General features: G+C 52.1%; 1 protein-coding gene across 9 annotated transcripts in view; it reads left to right on the top strand.

Moving 5' to 3' along the window:
* Nucleotides 1-18639, top strand: part of SEC16A (SEC16 homolog A, endoplasmic reticulum export factor) — a 33711-nt gene that overhangs the window by 8671 nt on the left and 6401 nt on the right. For 7 of the 9 annotated variants that reach the window (XM_072778714.1, XM_072778717.1, XM_072778719.1 and 4 more), the window contains 20 exons: nucleotides 1375-1514; nucleotides 4641-4738; nucleotides 6213-6342; nucleotides 6806-6977; nucleotides 7074-7248; nucleotides 8096-8238; nucleotides 8802-8863; nucleotides 8972-9110; nucleotides 9443-9688; nucleotides 10710-10807; nucleotides 11619-11700; nucleotides 11868-11985; nucleotides 12166-12277; nucleotides 12464-12569; nucleotides 13135-13275; nucleotides 14432-14545; nucleotides 14788-14980; nucleotides 15564-15800; nucleotides 16292-16374; nucleotides 17266-17412. In XM_072778714.1, coding sequence (XP_072634815.1) covers nucleotides 1375-1514; nucleotides 4641-4738; nucleotides 6213-6342; nucleotides 6806-6977; nucleotides 7074-7248; nucleotides 8096-8238; nucleotides 8802-8863; nucleotides 8972-9110; nucleotides 9443-9688; nucleotides 10710-10807; nucleotides 11619-11700; nucleotides 11868-11985; nucleotides 12166-12277; nucleotides 12464-12569; nucleotides 13135-13275; nucleotides 14432-14545; nucleotides 14788-14980; nucleotides 15564-15800; nucleotides 16292-16374; nucleotides 17266-17412 — 2736 coding nt within the window. The remainder of the gene's footprint in view (nucleotides 1-1374; nucleotides 1515-4640; nucleotides 4739-6212; nucleotides 6343-6805; nucleotides 6978-7073; nucleotides 7249-8095; nucleotides 8239-8801; nucleotides 8864-8971; nucleotides 9111-9442; nucleotides 9689-10709; nucleotides 10808-11618; nucleotides 11701-11867; nucleotides 11986-12165; nucleotides 12278-12463; nucleotides 12570-13134; nucleotides 13276-14431; nucleotides 14546-14787; nucleotides 14981-15563; nucleotides 15801-16291; nucleotides 16375-17265; nucleotides 17413-18639) is intronic. The other 2 variants (XM_072778718.1, XM_072778716.1) reach the window with 1 other exon arrangement.

Raw genomic sequence — 18639 nt, 5'->3', positions numbered from 1 at the left:
AGAAAAAAACTTAGGTTTGGAGTGTAATCCTAGCGCAACAGCCAAGGGGGATGAAATTCCATAAACTCCGCCAGAGCAGTCCCAACAGGGCGTGTCTGGGGGCACCAGACACCAGCCTTGGGGCTGCAGAAGCCTTGCCCTTCAGGGCACAAGTGCACGAATGTTGAAATCCAGTTCTGTTCAGTCCCCTAGTTTGAAACCGTGTGGTTCAAGTATACACATTGGATCACTATTTGCTTCTTATCAGCTCTAGTCCCTGCCCAGCATCACCCAGGGATAGCTGAGTTCAAAGGAGTGTGGACCAGAAGTTTGAAAAGCACTGTCCTACAAGGGGGCGCAGGCAGGAGCCATGGTCATTCTGGAGGCCTCGAGGTTAGAGGTGACTGGGTGTGCAGGGTTGCTGGGGCCCAGGCTGGGTGGCAGCCCCCAGCGATAGGAGGCTTGGGTCTCCTTCACAGGCTTTGAGCATCTTTGGGAATGTACAAATAGTGTACAACTGATCACTGAGACTTGTGAATTCTAGATCCTGGAAGGGGCCCCAAGGACTCCTATTTCCATACATGGAAATTGATTTCTGATCTGCCCAGAGCCCAGGAAGGGCCAATAGAGCATGAAGGGAGCAGTGTACCTGCTTTCGATCCTTCATGCAGCAACTACTTGCGCATCCTGGGAACTCCAGCCAGAGCCTAGCACACTTCTGTGGAAGCCCGTTTCCTTCTGCCCTTTGGCCTTGTCGCCATGGTCTCCAGGAGGGGTCAAGAATAAGTCCGTTTTACGTGATTTCTCCTCTTTTGCCAGGTGATGGCAGAGAGTCAGGCTCAGACCAAAGGACTGATTCTGTCTCCTGCCTAGACCACCTCATCTCTGCTTTGGTTCTTCACATGGCCAGTTTTTAGAGACAGAGCTGTAGTCATTCATGGGTCCATAACAGGGCCAAAAGCCTTGTGAGGATAAAATACAGTCCTCTCTATGAGGCTACCTGTAGCTCCAGGACCCATTGAGAAGAAACCCTGGTTATTTTTCTTATGTGAAATGGTGTCCGAAACAACACAAGCTTGTGGAGTCCTAGCATCTCCACATTCGAGACATGAGGGAATAAAAGCTTGGCAGAGCCCTGTAGAGTCTCCACGGCTCCATAGGGGCCACCTGCTGACATATTGGCCATCTTCTGAGCAGCAGGGCAGTCCCTTTGAGAACGATCCTGCTGCCTGCCTACGGCTGTGGATTTCAAATTGTAGGTTTCCTGTTTTGCCTGAAGGAAGCCCCACATCCTGTGCTCCTCCTAGAAGGCCATCGGTGCCATGCAGAGCTAGCACCAGCTGCTGGATGAGTTGTGTCTGTTGGTTTCTAATGTTGCACACACCCTTCTTCCAGCAGGACATCTACGGCCTGTATGAGCCCAGGTACAGGTCCTACGATAGCGCGGCGCCTGCTTATGCTGACAGCTACCGCTACCCCGAGCCTGAGCGACCCAGCTCCCGAGCAAGTCACTGCTCAGACCGGCCATCTGCCAGGTGATTGGTGTTTGCGTTGCTGGCTGTGGTAGTAACTTCCTGATCTGGAAAAGATGATATTTTGTATTGTAAAGAATTACACCAACCTATCTCTTCCGTGTTTATGTTTGATCAGCGCGGGCAGAGCACAGGAGCACTTTGAAATTGGTCAGAGCCTTCCCCTACAGCCATGCTGCGTTATCAGCCCGCACTGCGTCAGCCTAGACCCTTGGTGGGGTCTTCTCTGGGCCAACTGGCCATCCAGTGCTGAGGCCCACACACAACTCTGGCATTTTGCTGACTGGGTGTTTAGGGCCCTTAGACCGTGGTGGTTTTGCCCTTACACAGACTCTTCCTTACTGCTAATCACAGAGATGCCTGATTCTTAGGCCAGGCAGTCATGGGCCAGGACACCTGCCCACATCCCTTTCCTAGCATGGCCTCCTGTGCCAGAAGGCCCCTGCACACTTCTGAGCTACTGCTCTCTTTTGCTGACCAAGCTTGTCCTGGTTTTGTGATTATAGAGGAGGGAGGTTTTTTTATTTTTCACTTTTATTTTTATTTTTTAAAGATTTTCTTTATTGAGGGGCACCTGGGTGGCTCAGTCGGTTTAGTGTCTGCCTTTGGCTCAGGTCATGATCCCGGGGTTCTGAGATCTGGCCTTATGGACGGGGGTGGTCTGTGCTTAGCGGGGAGTCTGCTGCTTTCTCTCCCTCTGCCCTTACCTGGGCTCGTGCTCCTCTCTTTCGTTCATACTCTATCAATAAATGAAATCTTTTAAAATTTATTTACTTGAGGGAGAGAGTGCGCACCCTCACACACGAGTGTGAGGAAGGGCAAAGGGAGAGGAGCAAGCAGACTCTCCACTGAACAGAGGGAGCCCAACACGGGGCTGATCCCAGGACCCTGAGATCATGACCTGAGCCAAAACCAAGAGTCAGATGCAACTGACTGCCACCCAGGTGGCCCTGGATGGGGGATTTTGAAAGAGCCCTGGCATGGTACCTTCAGTCAAGTAGGAAATGAAGCAGGTCACGGTCCTCCCACTCAGAGACGTAGGTGGTGCTCCAGCGGAACAGCAGGGTGTGCAACCTGTTCCTATGTGCATCGTTGCCTGCCTTCCAGGGCCTTCACCTGTACTTGCTCATCAGGTTGGAAGAATGACAAGTCAGAGGTGTAGTTGTTGTTATAAGAGTATGTGGTTTCTCAGATTCATAACAGAGAAAGTTTGATCATCAATGAAGACTTTGTATGTGAATTGCCTTTCAGAATTGTGGGGTCCTACTGCTGGTCCTCGAGTCTCTGATAGCTTTGCTGGAGACAAGGCACTTTCTCTGTGAGCCTTTGCCTGCCTGGTCAGCTGGCCTCTCTGTGTATCGCTGATCTACATGTGGCCCAATTTTCTAAGACCTTTGTGTAAGAAAGTTCCTGAGGGTTTAGTCCCTGTGTACCACCTAGAACGTGAGGTTTGAAGTTAAAATAAGTATTCTGATTCAGGAAAAACAACAGGCAGGTGTTTTCTGGAACTTAGAAGGGACAAGGTGGGGGAGGGGCAAAGCTGGGGTGCATCTTGCTGTTCCAGTTTTCTTTCTGCTTGCCCACCTGCAAATTAATGTAGCAGTCAATTCCAAGAGGCCAAAGGTGGCCCCATGCTGTTGAAAAGTCACTCAACAAGAAGCTAGGCTGGGGTATATGGAGGTAGTTCTGTCCCTGGGCTTACAGTGTTTCTATCCTCCTGCTGTCTTCACTGTTCATTTGCAACAGCTCTGGAGAGCAGCCTGTCCTTCTTCCTGCCCTGCTTTGGTTGGGGGATGTGTGCTCTTATATGCACATGTGTGCATGCTTGTGTGTGTACTCACGTCTGGTGCGATCACGTCCCTGCAGGAACTGCTGAGGTAGGAACATGTATTTTGTTTTTGTGACTGTGTCTTTGCTGATGGATGAATGGGCTTAGTTGGTGAGGGCAGCAAGGAGGTGGCATGCTCTTGGTTGTGCACTGTGTCACATCATTGTTCTGAGCCCACCACTGGTGTGTTCAGGGGCCCCAACTCTGCAGATGGGCGGGGTCTCAGGGTTCTCTTCCAAAACACTTGGAAGATGCCTTGTTCCTATAGCTGAGCCCAGGGCAGTGGGTGCTGCTCACAGGCCATCTCCTCACAAGCCCTTTCAAAGGGCTCTGCTTTCAACTGAGCCCCCAAGCTTAGCTGAGTGAGACATTTCTGAAAGGGCATGAGAAAAGTCATATTTTAAAAAATCAAATATTGTATAAAACTTGTTATTAAGAAACAAAGATGCAAAAAAAAAAAAAAAAAAAAAAAGAAAAAAAAGAAACAAAAATGCTAGCTAAGCTCTTCTAAAAACCTTACTGCCCCAGAGGCGCCTTAGTTAGTTAATCATTCAACACTTGATTTCAACTCAGGTCTTGATCTCAGGGTTGTGAGATTGAGCTCCCCATGCTGGGTGTGGATTCTGCTTGACATTTTCTCTCTCCCTCTCTCCCCCTACCCCCCACTGTTGGAGAAAAAAAGTTTTATTACCTTAGAAGGTCTGACACTTAACCTTCCTAAGTTCTCCTTTCTCTGTGCTGAGGGTCCGCCTTGTAGCTTGGTCTGTGAGGCTGGCCTCCATGAGTTGTGGTTCAGGTCTCACACCAGTCACGTTTAAGAGGCCAACGCCAAGGGCTGAGCCAGCTGCTGCCCTATTCCAGCGCGCCCACCCTTATGCATCCAGAGGACACACCATGTGGTCTATGTAGAGGGTATCGAAGTTGGCATTAGGATGAGTTTGACAGCTCAATGCGTTTTGCTCCTGTTAAGCATGGTATCAGAAAGTTGAGAACCTGTTTGAGCCTGGCCATGCAGGACACGGCGCTGAGCACGCAGAGGGCGGCCCGCTCTTTCACACTGCACGGCACTTAAATAGGTACTTCTGAGATGAGGTTTTTTTTGAGCTCTGTGGGAGAAGGTCCCATCATATCCTTGTTACTGTTTCCAATCTTCTTTTGAGTTTTTTCACAATCAGAGTGTTTTGCTGAGTGTTTTGCTGAGTGCCTGATGCTCTGGCAGTCCATTATACTGACTAATGTCCCATCCTAATCTAAGAAGTGAGGAGCTGAGTTGTTTTTAACAGTGTTGTGTCTGCTTTCAGGCAGGGGTACCCCGAAGGTTACTACAGTTCCAAAAGTGGATGGAGCAGTCAAAGTGACCGCTATGCAGATTGTTACTCCGGCCAGTATGATTATGGAGGTATGTTCAGGGCTTTATTATTTTTTTACTTATTTATTTTTTTATTTATTCACGGGAGACACAGAGAATAGCAGAGACACAGGCAGAGGGAGAAGCAGGCAGAGGGAGAAGCAGGCTCCATGCAGGGAGCCCGACATGGGACTCGATCCCGGGTCTCCAGGATCACACCCTGGGCTGAAGGTGGCGCCAAACTGCTGAGCCACCCGGGCTGCCCTATTATTACTATTTTTAAAGATTTTATTTATTCATGAGGGAGACAGAGAGAGATGCAGAGACATAGGCAGAGGGAGAAGCAGGCTCCCTGGAGGGATCCCGGACCCAGGATCACACCCTAAGACAAAGGCAGATGCTCAACCATGAGCCACCCAGGCGTCCCGTCGTTCAGGGCTTTAGATGGCCAACCACTGGCACAGCCAGGTGCTCAGCTGCACTCTGTGGTGGTTTCTCAGGAGGCCTTACTGTTTTTTAGTCTCTATGTTTTTCACCTGAGAGCCAAAGTAGTTGAAAATGAGCTGTGCCTGGAAATAATTGTATTGCTATTTTTCATTAGGAAAGTATGTTTTAATTCTAATGTTAATGTCTCTTTATCACGTTAGTAGTTTCTTTTGATTTTCTAGAACAGCGTAATTGTGAGTAGTCCCAGAGCGGCCTTGTCCCTATGTGACTACTAAAGTTGATTAAAATAAGTATAATGGGAAACCAGCTTCTAGATCACGCTGGCCACATCAGGTGTTCCAGTGGCCTCCTATGGCTTCCTGTGGTCGGGAGCCCCCAAGTTGTGTGGTGCAGACATCAGATGGCCTCACTGCACCTGTTGCAGCCTGTTGGTCTTGACGCTGTCCTATTGGGCAGCATGTACATGTCAGCACATCCCCTGAGCGGCCCTGCTGGTCCCTGCCACCTAATGCAGGGGCGGGTCCTGGGCCCACAGCCTCTGGTTGTCTCAGCACAGCCACCCCATCTGCCACTTCCCTCAGGCCTCTCCCTTATACATTTGTATCACTTTAGGTATAAATTCTGCTCATACCTGCCAAAAGTGGTGCATCTGATTTATGATGTTAATGTCTTTTTTCTTAATTGTTTAGTTTTGGAGTATTTCTTATAACTCTCTGGGCTGAGAGGAGACCTACAGGGAAAATTTGTAGTCATGGGATTAAGTGTTAAAAGGTAGTGACTACGAACAAAATTAAACAAAGATGTCTTCTAGCAGGTTTTTTTTATTTTTAATTGAGTGTCGAGAGAACAGCCAATGGCTATTAGGTGTTACACGTACAGGCAGGACAATTCCTGGGGTCCTCTGTCTCACAGTTAATACTTTCCAAGGTTATGCTGATTTTTGGGAGGAAAATTTGGTTCCTCTAAGAGCCTGGAGACAGACGTTCCTCAGTCCTGGGGTGGTGTGGTTTCTCTAGCGAAGGCCAGAGGAGTGTCTCCCTTTGCCTGTTGTAATAAACCATAAACCCCCTGCTTACAGACCCAGGTCGCTGGGAGCGGTACCACTATGGTTCCAGATTCCGGGATCCCCGCACCTGTGACCGGAGGTATTGGTATGATGCTGCTGAATACGATCCGTACAGGAAAGAAAGTTATGCTTATGGCGACAGGTTGGTACAGCACACTTCGATACGGAGGGTTGCTCCTGCGTCTCTGCCCTCGTGTCTGTCGTTCACCTGAGGGCTACAGTTGTGTTTGGGATCCTGGTGAGCAACTGACGCTGGGGTCACTGTCTGAGAGAGAAGGGTGAGCCAGGCCCTCCTGGCAGTTCCCGAGTGGGCTGTTGGACAGGCCCTGGGAGTCAACTCCTCCTCTTCTTGGGCCTGGGAGAGGCATGGCCGCACGCAGCGTGCCTGTGAAGGGTGTTTCTCTAAATCTGAAGGCAGAGATCTGAACTTGGGCTTGGGATGTGGCCACTCTCCTGAGGGTGGGCTCTAACTGGGCTTCTAAGGTCATGAGGCTGGTGAGGGGGTGACGACATGGTGGGCCTTACTGTTGTGCAGCAAAGGGCTGTTGTCCTGGAGTCACCGACCCAGCCTTCCCTTTCCTCACCTCTGTCGCTGCCTCCTCCAGGACCGAGAGGTATGATGACCCCTGGAGATATGACCCTCGCTTCACTGGCAGTTTTGACGATGACCCTGAGCCCCACAGGGACCCTTATGGGGAAGACGTGGACAGGCGCAGCGTGCACAGCGAGCGCTCGGCCCAGAGCCTGCGCAGCAGCTTCAGCTCCCACTCCCGTCAGGTGGGGGCCCTCTTGCCCTCCCCTGTCGTGACAGCACTCCTGAGTGCCCTGCACTCCCAGGAGTTGATTTTTCTGGTTTGTTGCATGTTTTCTCAGAGTCAGGTTTACAGAAATCATGGTGTGACTGCTGCTTCCTACGAGGCCCCGCCTCCCCCCGGCTCCTTGCCTGGCGATTATGCCTACGGCGCCTATGGCAGCAATTTTGGCAGTGCCCAGGGCTTCCCAGAGTACGGCTACCCTGCTGAAGGTGGCTGGCCTGCCACGGAGCAAGGTATATGTGTGGTGGGGACCCTGTGCTCCTATAGGTACACGGGGATGTTGGGTCACTGCTGAGGCAGCCTCATAAGCTTGGGGTGTTGATGTGGATTTCAGCTTGGGTGGGAATCGGCGCCAGCCTGGTCTTCTGTGCACAGTCAGGACTGCTGGGGGTCCCAGAGCTTGTCACAGGGGCTGTCCACCTCCCTCAGGCTCAAGACCCAAGCACTGCTTGGCCTGTCCATGGTGCCCACGTTAGCGTGGCTCTGATGACAAGGTTACCTGCCGAGTTCTCGGGTGCCACTTGGGTCAGCAGTTGGTGAGAAACTCCTGTGTGTGGACTTGTCTCTTGTGCCACATTTTCAGCTTATCTCTAAGATGTTCTATCAAATGCTTTTCCTTGGGGAAGTGCAGAAGCATATGTCAGTTCCTGCAGGGCAGTGTTCTAGGGAAGATCTCCTTTGACTTCAGGCATCCTGCCATCATCATCGTTCTCAGTGCCCCGTGCTACTAACTGCCAGGAGCCGGCCTGTGAAGGAGAGCTGGGGTGTGGAGGTTCCGGCCAGGTGGCCAGACGCTGCTTCTGAGGAGCACATGCTTGGTGCACAGGGCTGTATTAAAGTATTATTTTTTAGGAGAGAACGGTTCTCGTTTTTTACAACTGAAACATTCTTCTGACACATGCCTAAGTTCTCCTTTTTAATGGGATATTTAAGTTTGCAGTTGAAATCTAGATTGTCATGAATGGTCCAACCTATGATTCCAGCTGTGTCCACACCTGGAGAATCTGTACCATTGATCCAGTTCAGAAGCATTAAAAAGTGACAAACTGACGGTTTCTTTCTCACTTTGTTTAAATGTAGCTCCATCAAGACCAACTTCCCCGGAGAAGTTCTCCGTGCCTCATGTCTGTGCCAGGTTCGGTCCTGGGGGCCAGCTCATTAAAGTGATCCCAAATCTGCCTTCCGAAGGACAGCCTGCGCTGGTTGAGATTCACAGCATGGAGGTAATTGCACGAGTAGAGATTCTGCATCGCAGGACTGCCCCTGAAGTGGTGACCTTGGGAAATGTTTTTTCCCGTGAATCTTGGGTTTATGGGTTTTGTTGTGCTGGGTCATCTCCCTCTCCTCTCAGCATTGGGTACCTGCGTCCGGTGTCACGTTTGACTTCATTTTATTGTATCTTTATTGTGTCTTTATTTGCATTTCTGGTTGAGTGGGGAGGACCCTGCTCGTGTCCATCTTGGTGGTGGCTCTTGGTCACAGCTAGAAGAGCTTCATGATCTGGTGGCAAGTGGGGTGGCTGTCTGCTGCTGGGGCGCTGGAGGCTGGTGTGGGGCACCCTGTCCTGCGGCCCTGGCAGCCCTCTTCTGCGCATGTATTAGGGCCCTGCCTCAGAGTTGGAGAGGAGAGATGGTTCTTATTGCTGAGTTTGAAAATGACGGTTGTAAAGCAGTTGTGCCTGCACCCAGTGAGGGAGGTGTAGCCGGCAGACACGGGCTGGTGTTGAGACGCACCTGACCTCCGTGAGCTGCTCTCTCTCTCTCTGCCCCCACCCGTTCCACCTCAGACCTTGCTGCAGCACACGCCGGAGCAGGAGGAGCTGCGCTCGTTCCCAGGACCACTTGGCAAGTATGTTCCCCGTTGAAGCATCCCACGACGTCGGTGCGGGGGTGGCTGCTGTGCTTGGCCTCACAGATGCAGTCGTTGCTGTTCATTGAGTGTCTGTTCTTTTTTCAGAGATGATACCCATAAAGTGGATGTTATTAATTTTGCACAGAATAAAGCTACAAAATGTTTGCAGAATGAAAATTTAATTGACAAGGAGTCTGCAAGTCTTCTTTGGAATTTTATCGTTCTCTTGTGCAGACAGAATGGGGTAAGTTTCTTGTTGGCCTGTCTTAGGCAGTTTCTGCGGCAGACTGTGCGGCAAGGAGGGTCACTGTCCAGGGGCTTACTCAGGAAGAGTATCCCACCTGTGATTGGGGGGAAGTGGAATTTGAGAGCATGTGGTTTGGGGTGAAGGGAGGTTTGGGTCCACTTTGTCAGCCTCTCAGGTCGTCTGATCTGTCCATCCTGCTCCTGGCCACATCACAAGTGGTGGCTTGTGTCCGTGGCAGTTTAACATGCTCATCAGAGGAGTCCCGTTGGGGGCCTCACCTGACCTGAATTCTGTGTGTAGTGAAGCACTTTTGTTTGCGGCCCCTACAGACTGTGGTGGGAACAGACCTTGCGGAGCTTTTGTTACAAGACCACAAAACCGTGTGGCTTCCTGGGAAGTCACCCAACGAGGCCAACCTGATTGATTTTACTAACGAGGCTGTGGAGCAAGTGGAGGAGGAGGAGTCCGGGGAGGCCCAGCTCTCGTTTCTCACTGACAGCCAGGCAGCCAGCAGCAGTGCTCTTGAGAAGGAGACCGAGAGGTTCCGGGAGCTGCTGCTATATGGCCGCAAGAAGGTGAGCAGGCCTCAAACCCGCAGGGTCCATGGGCGGGCCCTGGTGTGCACGGTCCTGTTCTCGGGAGCATCAGCACCTTGACTGCGACCCGGCGCTGGTGGGCTCATTCTATGAAGCGTGTCTGGGTCCAAGGTGTCCACCCTTGACCGCAGAGGCTGTCTTTCCAGGGGCGCCAGGGTCAGAGACTTGCAGGTGCAGTGTTCAGGGACTTGAGCCGCACCCCTGCTGTGTGTGTGTCTCAGGGACAGACCTGGGCTCGGGACAGGAGTCAGACTGTTCTCACACAGTTAGGCGTGTGCTCACCATCTCTCAGCAAGGCAGGGGTCGGGTGGGAGCCGCTCAAGGGCCCAGTGGGAAGGGCCCCCTCCCTCCCCCCCGCCCCGCTCTGGCGGCTAGAGTTCTTGGTACTTGGATGTCATGATAAACTCCAAAAGCTCGTATCTGATAAATAATCTTCACGACGTTTTACGACGGATCGAAATCGGAGAATCTGCCAGGTTTGCTTAACATTTTCCTCTACTGCAACACATCCCTGTCCTTGAAGAAGCAGTCCTCGCAGGGCTACCCCAGAGGATTCTGGGTGTAGGGAAGCCACGTTAGTAAAATCTGTCTGTGTGAGATGTGGTTTGTGGAGGCCTCGTGTGTCCTGGAACGGGGGATGCATGCCTGTGGCATCTGTCACAACAGAAAGGACAGTTGGGAGGCGGCAGTACTGCTGCTCCGTCGTCCTTGTTTCTTGTTAGTGTGAATGTTCCGTCTGCTGGCTGCTAACAGATCACAAACTAGTGTGTGCATGCACAGACCAGACCTATTGCAGAGACTTCACAATGAGGGCAGGTTGTGAGAGGCGGATGTCTTTGTGTTTTGTTGGTGGGCCTTTGACTCACGCGTTCTTCATGGGCCCCGTGGCCCCTCTCCCCCGCCTTCCCGACAGCACGTAACAGCATGTGCTGTTGTTTCTGCTCGTTTATGTCCCAGAAATTGTTCTGATAACTCAGGTAACCACTAAAATATTTTGCAGGATGCTTTAGAGTCTGCAATGAAGAATGCCTTATGGGGTCATGCTCTGTTACTTGCAAGTAAGATGGATAGCCGGACACACGCCCGCGTCATGACCAGGTAGAGGACATTAAGGTATAGGTTGTTTCTGGACACATCAGGCTGGTCCAGTGGCGCTGCCTGGTCAGCTCTTGGAAGCACAGTAATCTGCAGCCCTTGTCACAATCTGGGGAGTGTCCTCTGTACTGTGCTGCTGTTTCACTGGTGCAGGCCTGCTGGGCCCTCTTCCCTCCGGCTGTACGGAGAAGGGTGGTTTAAAAAATTTTATTAGGGCAGCCTAAGTGGCTCAGTGGTTTAGCACTGCCTTTAGCCCAGAGTGTGATCCTGGAGATACGGGATCAAGTCCCACATCAGGCTCCCTGCAGGGAGCCTGCTTCTCCCTCTGCCTGGGTCTCTGCCTCTCTCACTCTCTTTCTGTCTCTGATGAATGAATAAATAAATAATCTTTAAAAAAATAATCTTTAAAAAAATAATAAATAAAAATAAAAAATTTTGTTAACTGCAGTTTTCTGTATTTTTCAGTCTTTTTAAATTATTTTTTAAAGATTTTATTTATTTATTCACGAGAGACAGAGAGAGAGGCAGAGACACAGGCAGAGGTAGAAGCAGGCTCCATGCAGGGAGCCCGATGTGGGACTTGATCCCGGGACCCCAGGATCACGCCCTGGGTGTGAAGGCAGGCTCTACACCACTGAGCCACCCAGGGATCCCCTCTTTAGTCTTTCTTAGTTCTTTTGTTGAAATACTGGGATTTGTGTGCTTTGCTTGGGTGAGGCACAAGATGGTTCCCAGAGGGCCAGGATGAAGCCAGACTGGTTTTTCTTGGTATTTTAAACAGGGCTGACTTAGCTCTCTCTCTGTATCCACCTAGGTTTGCCAACAGTCTTCCCATCAACGACCCTCTGCAGACAGTGTACCAGCTGATGTCAGGGCGGATGCCTGCCGCATCCACGGTCAGTGTGCAGGGCTCCCTGTGAAGTGCGCTCCTATGAGAGGCACTTTGTAGGCTGCAAACCCAGTGCTTTCTCCTGTTAGGCTCAAGTTCCCCCATTACAAGAGGATAGTGACACGCTCTTCCAAGGATAAGGGTTGACTTTGTTATGCTTTTTTCTGACCTCAGTGTTGCGGAGATGAGAAGTGGGGAGATTGGAGGCCACATCTTGCTATGGTTTTGTCCAACCTGAGCAGCAATGTGGATGTGGAGTCCAGGGCGATGGCCACCATGGGTGACACTCTGGGTAGGTTGAGTGTGCATGTAGGCACAGAGGTGGGGGTGCACACCCCAGCTGCTGGCGGGGTGTGCAGGGCCACACGTGGCTTTCCCATTCGGCTAGCTCCTCTGGTGTTCCTGTCCACGTGTGGAGATTTCTGGGAGAACTCACAGCCACTGAGTCTTGGCCTGCTTTATGTCTCCTCAGCTTCAAAAGGTCTCTTAGATGCTGCACACTTTTGCTACCTCATGGCCCAGGTCGGATTGGGAGTTTATACAAAGAAAACCACAAAACTCGTCTTAATTGGATCGAACCACAGGTGAGGAACGTCCTAGTATCTGTTTTCCTTTAGAAAGGAAGCATTCCTCCATCAGCTAACCCAGAAACGGCTCTCGCAGACCCGGCAGCCATGGTTTCCCATCTTGATCACACCGTGTCAATCACGTGGCAGGATGTGCTTCTGGGTAACTGGCTCATAGATTAAAATTATTTATTTGCTTAACAGTTTGCCGTTTTCAAAGTTTGCAACCAATGAAGCTATTCAGAGGACAGAAGCCTATGAATATGCCCAGTCTCTTGGGGCACAGACCTGCTCCTTCCCCAATTTCCAGGTAAGCTGGAGCTACTCTGGTTTTAACGAGGGGGTGGTCAGTGCTAACAAGTCTTTGGTCGTTGAGGGCTTTTGAGCTCTTACACAGAAGGTGATAAAGTGTATTTGGAAATGTCGAGACATTTGATCTGTAATGCTTGAGAAGCAAACCCTGTGGAATTGAGGATTTTTCTTTGCATTTAAAAAGTTCCTAGAGTATTTGGTTTTCGGTACTTTCCTGTCTGCCGTTTTTACTGTCACAAGGAGAGTATTTTTGACCTGGGGTCGTGTGGGTGTAGATGCTGTGTAGTGGGGTGTCATTGGGGACAGCCATCCTGCCACTCTGGCTGGCCTGGGTGCGCAGGGTGAGGAATCCTGTGTGACTAGCCTGGTAAGTGTGCTGAAGAAAAGAAGTGAGTTTCTAAGAAGTTTAGTTGTTGACTTACATCTAAAATCCTTCCAGGACTGGGGTTCAGTGCTGTTGGGCAGCCGTGGGGAGCACAGGGGGCACGAGGCATTGGAGTAGCTCCAGCTTAGGGGGCTGGGGAGGCGCAGTGGGATGACTGTACTGCACTCCCTGATCCCAGGTGTTCAAGTTCATCTACTTGTGCCGCCTGGCTGAGATGGGGCTGGCCACACAGGCCTTCCATTACTGCGAGGTGATTGCCAAGAGCATCCTGCTGCAGCCCCACAAGTACTCGCCCGTGCTCATCAGCCAGCTGGCTCAGGTAACGTCTTCTCCAGCATCCTTCCAGTGGCATCTTCCCACGTGCACGTCAGGAGGACTGGTGTTGGGGACTGAACTGTGACCATGCAGATGCTCAGGACTTCTTTCTCGAGCAGCTTGAGAGGTTCAGGTGTTCTTGGGCAGGTATGGGGTGTTCTGTGTGTTCCTGTAGGAAGTCTTCAGAGGCCTCACCTGGTATAGACGCTGGGCTGTAAGCTTCGAAGGAAGAAGGACCCCGTCTCTGGGAAGCTCGCCATGGGGCAGTTTTTTGTTTTTTAAAGATTTTTATCTATTTATTCATGGGGGGGGTGGCAGAGACACAGGCAGAGGGAGAAGCAGGCTCCATGCAGGGAACCCGACACGAGACTCGATCCCGGGACTCCAGGATCACGCCCTGGGCTGAAGGCAGGCACTAAACCGTTGAGCCACCCAGGGATCCCTTCCGTGGGGCAGTTTAATCTAACAGTTAAGAGTGTGAGCTTCTAGAGTCCAGCAGCCTGGGTTGGGGTCCTGGCTGCTCCAGGGCCAGCCTCAGTTTCTTGCTCTATAAAATGGACACTGTGCAAGGTGTGGGTGAAGTGCAAACAGGATGGGGTGGGTGGTGCCCCGTGTGCATGGGGACACCTATGTTTCCCTCCCTCCAGGAGCTTCATCCTGGGAGATACACTCATGACACTGGAGAATAGGAAGCTTTAGATGTCTATGAAAATAGAATAATTAGCGAGTCCTTAAGGCATCAGCAGCTGTTTACTCAAGGCCACCTGGTTTCATTGTACCCATATCCCTCGCTGTCCCCTCTCCCCCCACCCCCCCATAGCCCATCAGAGTGTGTGCAGGTCTGGGTCTGTTCAGCATTTTGATCAGTTGGTCGGTAAAGCTTAAGTCTGTGTAGTCGACGGCAGTGGCAGCAAACTCCTCTCTGGAGGGTCCGGGTGCTGGTGGCACACAGGCTGCCGGGCTCCCTGTCTAATGACTCAGCAGTGTGTGGAGGTTTCAGGGCAGGTCCCCGCATGCTTCAGAAGCCCTTCCTAGGTGGTGAGGACAATCTTGCTGAGCCCCACAGATGCTTTTGTTCCAGGTAATGGTAGGTTTTGGAAACAGCCTTCGTTGTCACTCCTGGTAAGTGACGGGGCCCTTTCCTCCCTGTGTGTGTCCAGATTGCATCCCAGCTGCGGCTCTTTGACCCACAGCTGAGAGAGAAGCCGGAGGAGGAGTCCTTTGTTGAGCCTGCCTGGCTGGCCCAGCTGCACCGCGTGGACAAGCAGGTCAAGGTGTGAAGCACATGTTCAGTCTCGGGGGACCAGGAGGTCAGAGACATCCTGACAAGTGTGACTCGGGCCCCTACTGTTTTCACACCAATGCATTAGCTGCGAACAGTATGATTTTAGGAATGTGCACAGTCATCAGGATACTTAAACCCCCAGGAGAGGGAAGGCACAGTGGGCAGCGGGTCAGTGGGGTCGGGTGCCATGGTGTCGGGCTGTTGGAAATGCCCGCCATGTCTCTCCCTTAGGAGGGTGCCACAGTGTGGAGTCAGGATGGGACCTTCCCCCAGCGCTGCCCCAGCACACCGAGCTCCGAGGCAGGGCACTACGATGGCCCAGCGCTCGCCCAGCCAGGGGGCCCGGGCACCAGCAATCCGCTACTGGCGCCGCCCGTGCCCAGCGCTGAGCACTTTGGCCAGGGTGTGCGGCTGCTGCCTTCAGGTGAGCCCTCTAACACCGGGGAAGCAGCACACCTGCCCACCTCCCCCACGCAGCAGGGGCTTCCCAATGTGGAACGTTATCGTTTTGCTTCCAGGAGAGTGGATGGGATGGGTCTTCCCAGCACGTCAGCCTCCTCTCTCCCTGGGGTTGGCGCCCTTCGTGAGCCTGTCAGGTCCTACGGCCTTAGACATCTGTCTCACTGGGTGGGTGACCTACTGAGCCCTGGCGGAGGAGAAGGAAGGTGGTGGGGAGGGATCCACGAACACTGAGTTCTGTTGCAGGCAGCTGTTCCCCAGGCTGCATTGGGGTCTCGCTGAGTCTTAAAGCCTGGGCCCCATGTAACATTTAATGACATCCTCCTCTTGACCTTAAAAGTTTGTGTTTTGCTTTTCCCCAAATCACTGATGCCCTGGCATCGTCAGCACTTTCTGTCTTGACGATTTGCTCCCTGGGCCCATAACAAAAGAAACGTGGCCGCACAAAAGGATGTGATAAACTTTTGGCCACCACCAGTTAGCTTCTTCAAGTGATTGGAGTTAGCACCAGTGACGGCAGGCTTCTGTTCTCTGCTCTCTTGCTGCAGCTCCGTCAACGCTCCCTGCCAGCCAGCCAGTCGTCCCTGCCAGGGTGCCACTGTTCCCGGTGCTGCCACCTGAGGGCCCTGTTGAGCTGGGGCCTAGCTGTGGACCCCAAGGGGCTGCCCTTGGCTTTCCAGAGCCCTCTGGGCCTGACCCTGTGGCTCCGTACCTGGGGCCTGGCCTGCCACCTGGCGTGCCACCTCTGCAGGGAAGTGAGCAGGAGGCCAGGACCCAGGACCCAGGTAGGCCTGCTTGATGCCACCCCGAGAGCAGAACTGTAGTGGGTTTGGCATTCAAGGAGAGGATTGGTGGAAAAGCCATAAGTCATTTGGACTTGAGACAAGTTCCCTAGCCAGGGCATGCTGAGGATCCTGGAAGCGGTAGGCTGGGTGGCTCATGGAGGTCAGTGCTCATTTGTTTTGTGATGTGGCTGCGTGTTAGAGTAAGGAGGGTAAGTGGGCATCCAGCTGTGGCAAGCTGGCCTTGAGCTGTGCCCAGGCCAAAGCCTCCTCCACAATTGATATGGTTCTTGTGCCGGTGGGCGCCTGCCTGCCTGTGCACCCACAAACAAAGCAAAACACTGGCCTGGCTTTCAAAAGGAAGCTATTTTGGGAACATCTCTGGTTTTGGGCTCCGAGCACTGCTGTATTGTGAGCGCGTCCGTCTGCCATGTGCTGTGGTCTCTGTGCTGTGTCAGCATAGAGACCACGGCAGTTCTCTCTTCTCTTGACAGGGGTGTTGCCACCAGAGGCGCTTGGTAGAAACTCACTTCTGGAGCTGAGAGAAGAGGGTTTTGGTGGAAAATTTGCTAATCTGGTACCCTCCCACTTTTTTCCCCTAAGCTCTTTGTTTTCCATAAGTTGCGTTGATCAGGAGCCCAAACTTGTTCTCCAGTTGTGAGTAGGGGGAGAACGGTGTAAACAAGATTATCTTTGAAGTTGCTCCTCAGCAGGAGAGCACTTGTAAGGTAGCTCGAACCCTCACAGTGTGAACGGTCGGTGGAAACTGCTGAGGAGGATGATCACTTGGTGTACAGACAGTCCCTTCTCTAAAACGTAGAGGCCTCCCAGGTTCTGCACCCCTTTCTCTGCAGTAGAATCCCGGAAACGCACTGGTTGTCCTGAAATCACCGAGTTTCTTAGACGTGTTGGGTAGACATACCGGGTCTGCTGCTCTGGCCCCAGCGGAGAGGAACACCTGGTTTTCTGCGCCGTGGGTCCCGCAGCCTTCTTCCCACAAACCCAGGCCTTTGTGGCCACGCTGTCACAGGCACTTACTGTACTTTAAACTTTCCTTATGTGTTCTGCCATGAAAATGCTTTATTTTCACGTAAAAAGAGTTTATAAAAGAGACAGTCTTCACTCAGCCATGTGTATTTTAAAGAAAAAAAAAAAGAATCTTGTGTTTTAAAATGTTCCCTGCCCCTCTCTGCCCAGCAGCCCGTTGGTGCTCACATGCACACCCCTTCTTCCAGCCCATGGGTGCCTCCTGGACTCCATGGTCCCCCTGCCACGTGCCTTGGCACGTTATGAGTCCTGCCACGTGCCTTGACCAGGTTGCTTGTAAGAGCAGGTCCGGAGGCAGGGGCAGCTGCCTCCTGCCCTCCTCACTCTGCTCTTGTCGCTAGTGATATGGCCCCTTGGTAATGCTTTAAAGGGTCCTGGGGAGGTGCCCCAGGTGAACCTGTCCCCTCTTGCCTTGGGACAGGGCCCCTCCAGGATGTCCCAGGACTCTGAGGTCCCTCCAGGGTGGGAGTGTGCCAGCTCAGGTGCTCTGCAGCCACCACTGACGTCCGCTCCCGAAGTGAAGAGACCTACACAAGCAGCCAGGAAAGAGGCCAAGGAGCCTAAGAAGGTGACACAGAGCCCACCTCCAGCAGGGTGGGGGCGCCTGGGGAGGGGGCTCAGCTCCCACAGACAACTTTCCTCCTACACTGGCAGTGGGACAAAGGCATTGGAAGCGTGCTATGCGGACAGGGAGGTGTGCACAGCTTAATGTGTGTTTGTGTGTCTGTCCCCGTATAACCACCACCCAGAGCATAGCTGGAGCAGGGCCAGCCTCCCAGAAGGCTCTGTATCCAGGGCCTGTCAAGGCCCACCCCTAACAGATGGCCTTCTCTGACTTTTGTCACCATTAGTTTCTCTTATACCAGAACTTCCTATAACAGTGCTTAATTTTTAAGTCATTGTATAATAGTATCTGTTTTATGTAGGTGCTATAATTTTGTTCGTCCTTTTTTCCAGTAATGGACATTTGCGGTTTTTCAGTTTGGGGTCATTACGTGAAACCCATGTGAGCGTTCTCTGTCTTCTGTTGGCGAAAGCGCTCGTTTCTCTCAGGGAGGTGCCTCCAGGCCATTTTCCTGGACGGTTGTACTGGGTGACCTTCCCCCCAGCAGAGCCGGAGGGGCCCAGTCATTCCTTGTCACCAGCAGGGCGATCCTTGTTCCCCATGCGCACTGGGTTGTCGGGCCTTTCCACAGCAGCCTCTCAGCGGGGGCTCATGGTGCTTCCTAATGCTCTCGCTTTGCTTCCTTGCCCAGCACCTTTGTCATGTGCCGTTACCACCTGTGTGTTTTCCTTTGTAGTGTTGGCTTGTGTCTCACCCGCTTTCATGTCCTGGCCACGAGTCCTCTGTGAGATGTGTGCGTCACCAGGATCTTCCCTCAGTCTGCAGACCACCTTTTTACTCTCAATGTTAGCTTACGTAGGACACATTCTTAATTTTCATGCAGTTCAGCATATCGAATTTTTTTTAATGGTTAGTGGTTTCTGGTGGTTTTTTTGTTGTTGTTTTTTCAAGATGTATCCATTTTAGAAACAGTGAGAGCAGGCACTCGGGGGAGGAGCAGAGGGAGACCCAAGCAGACTCTCTAAAGGGCCCGACTTGGGGCTCAATCCCACAGCTCAGATCTTGGCTTAAGCCGAAACCAAGAGTCAGATGCTCAACCCACTAGGCTGCCCAGGTGTCCCTTAATGGCCAGCATCGTTAAGGAAACACAAGTTTAATTCAGAGTGTGCATGGGCCTGGGCTAAAATATGACGCTCTGACCCGTTGTGAGCATGCAGACTGTGTCGCCTC

The sequence above is a fragment of the Canis lupus genome, chromosome 16 (genome assembly GCF_048164855.1).
Source record: "Canis lupus baileyi chromosome 16, mCanLup2.hap1, whole genome shotgun sequence".
NCBI lineage: Eukaryota > Metazoa > Chordata > Mammalia > Carnivora > Canidae > Canis > Canis lupus.
Note: the sequence above shows the minus strand (reverse complement) of the source record. Positions and strands in the feature narration are given on the sequence as shown.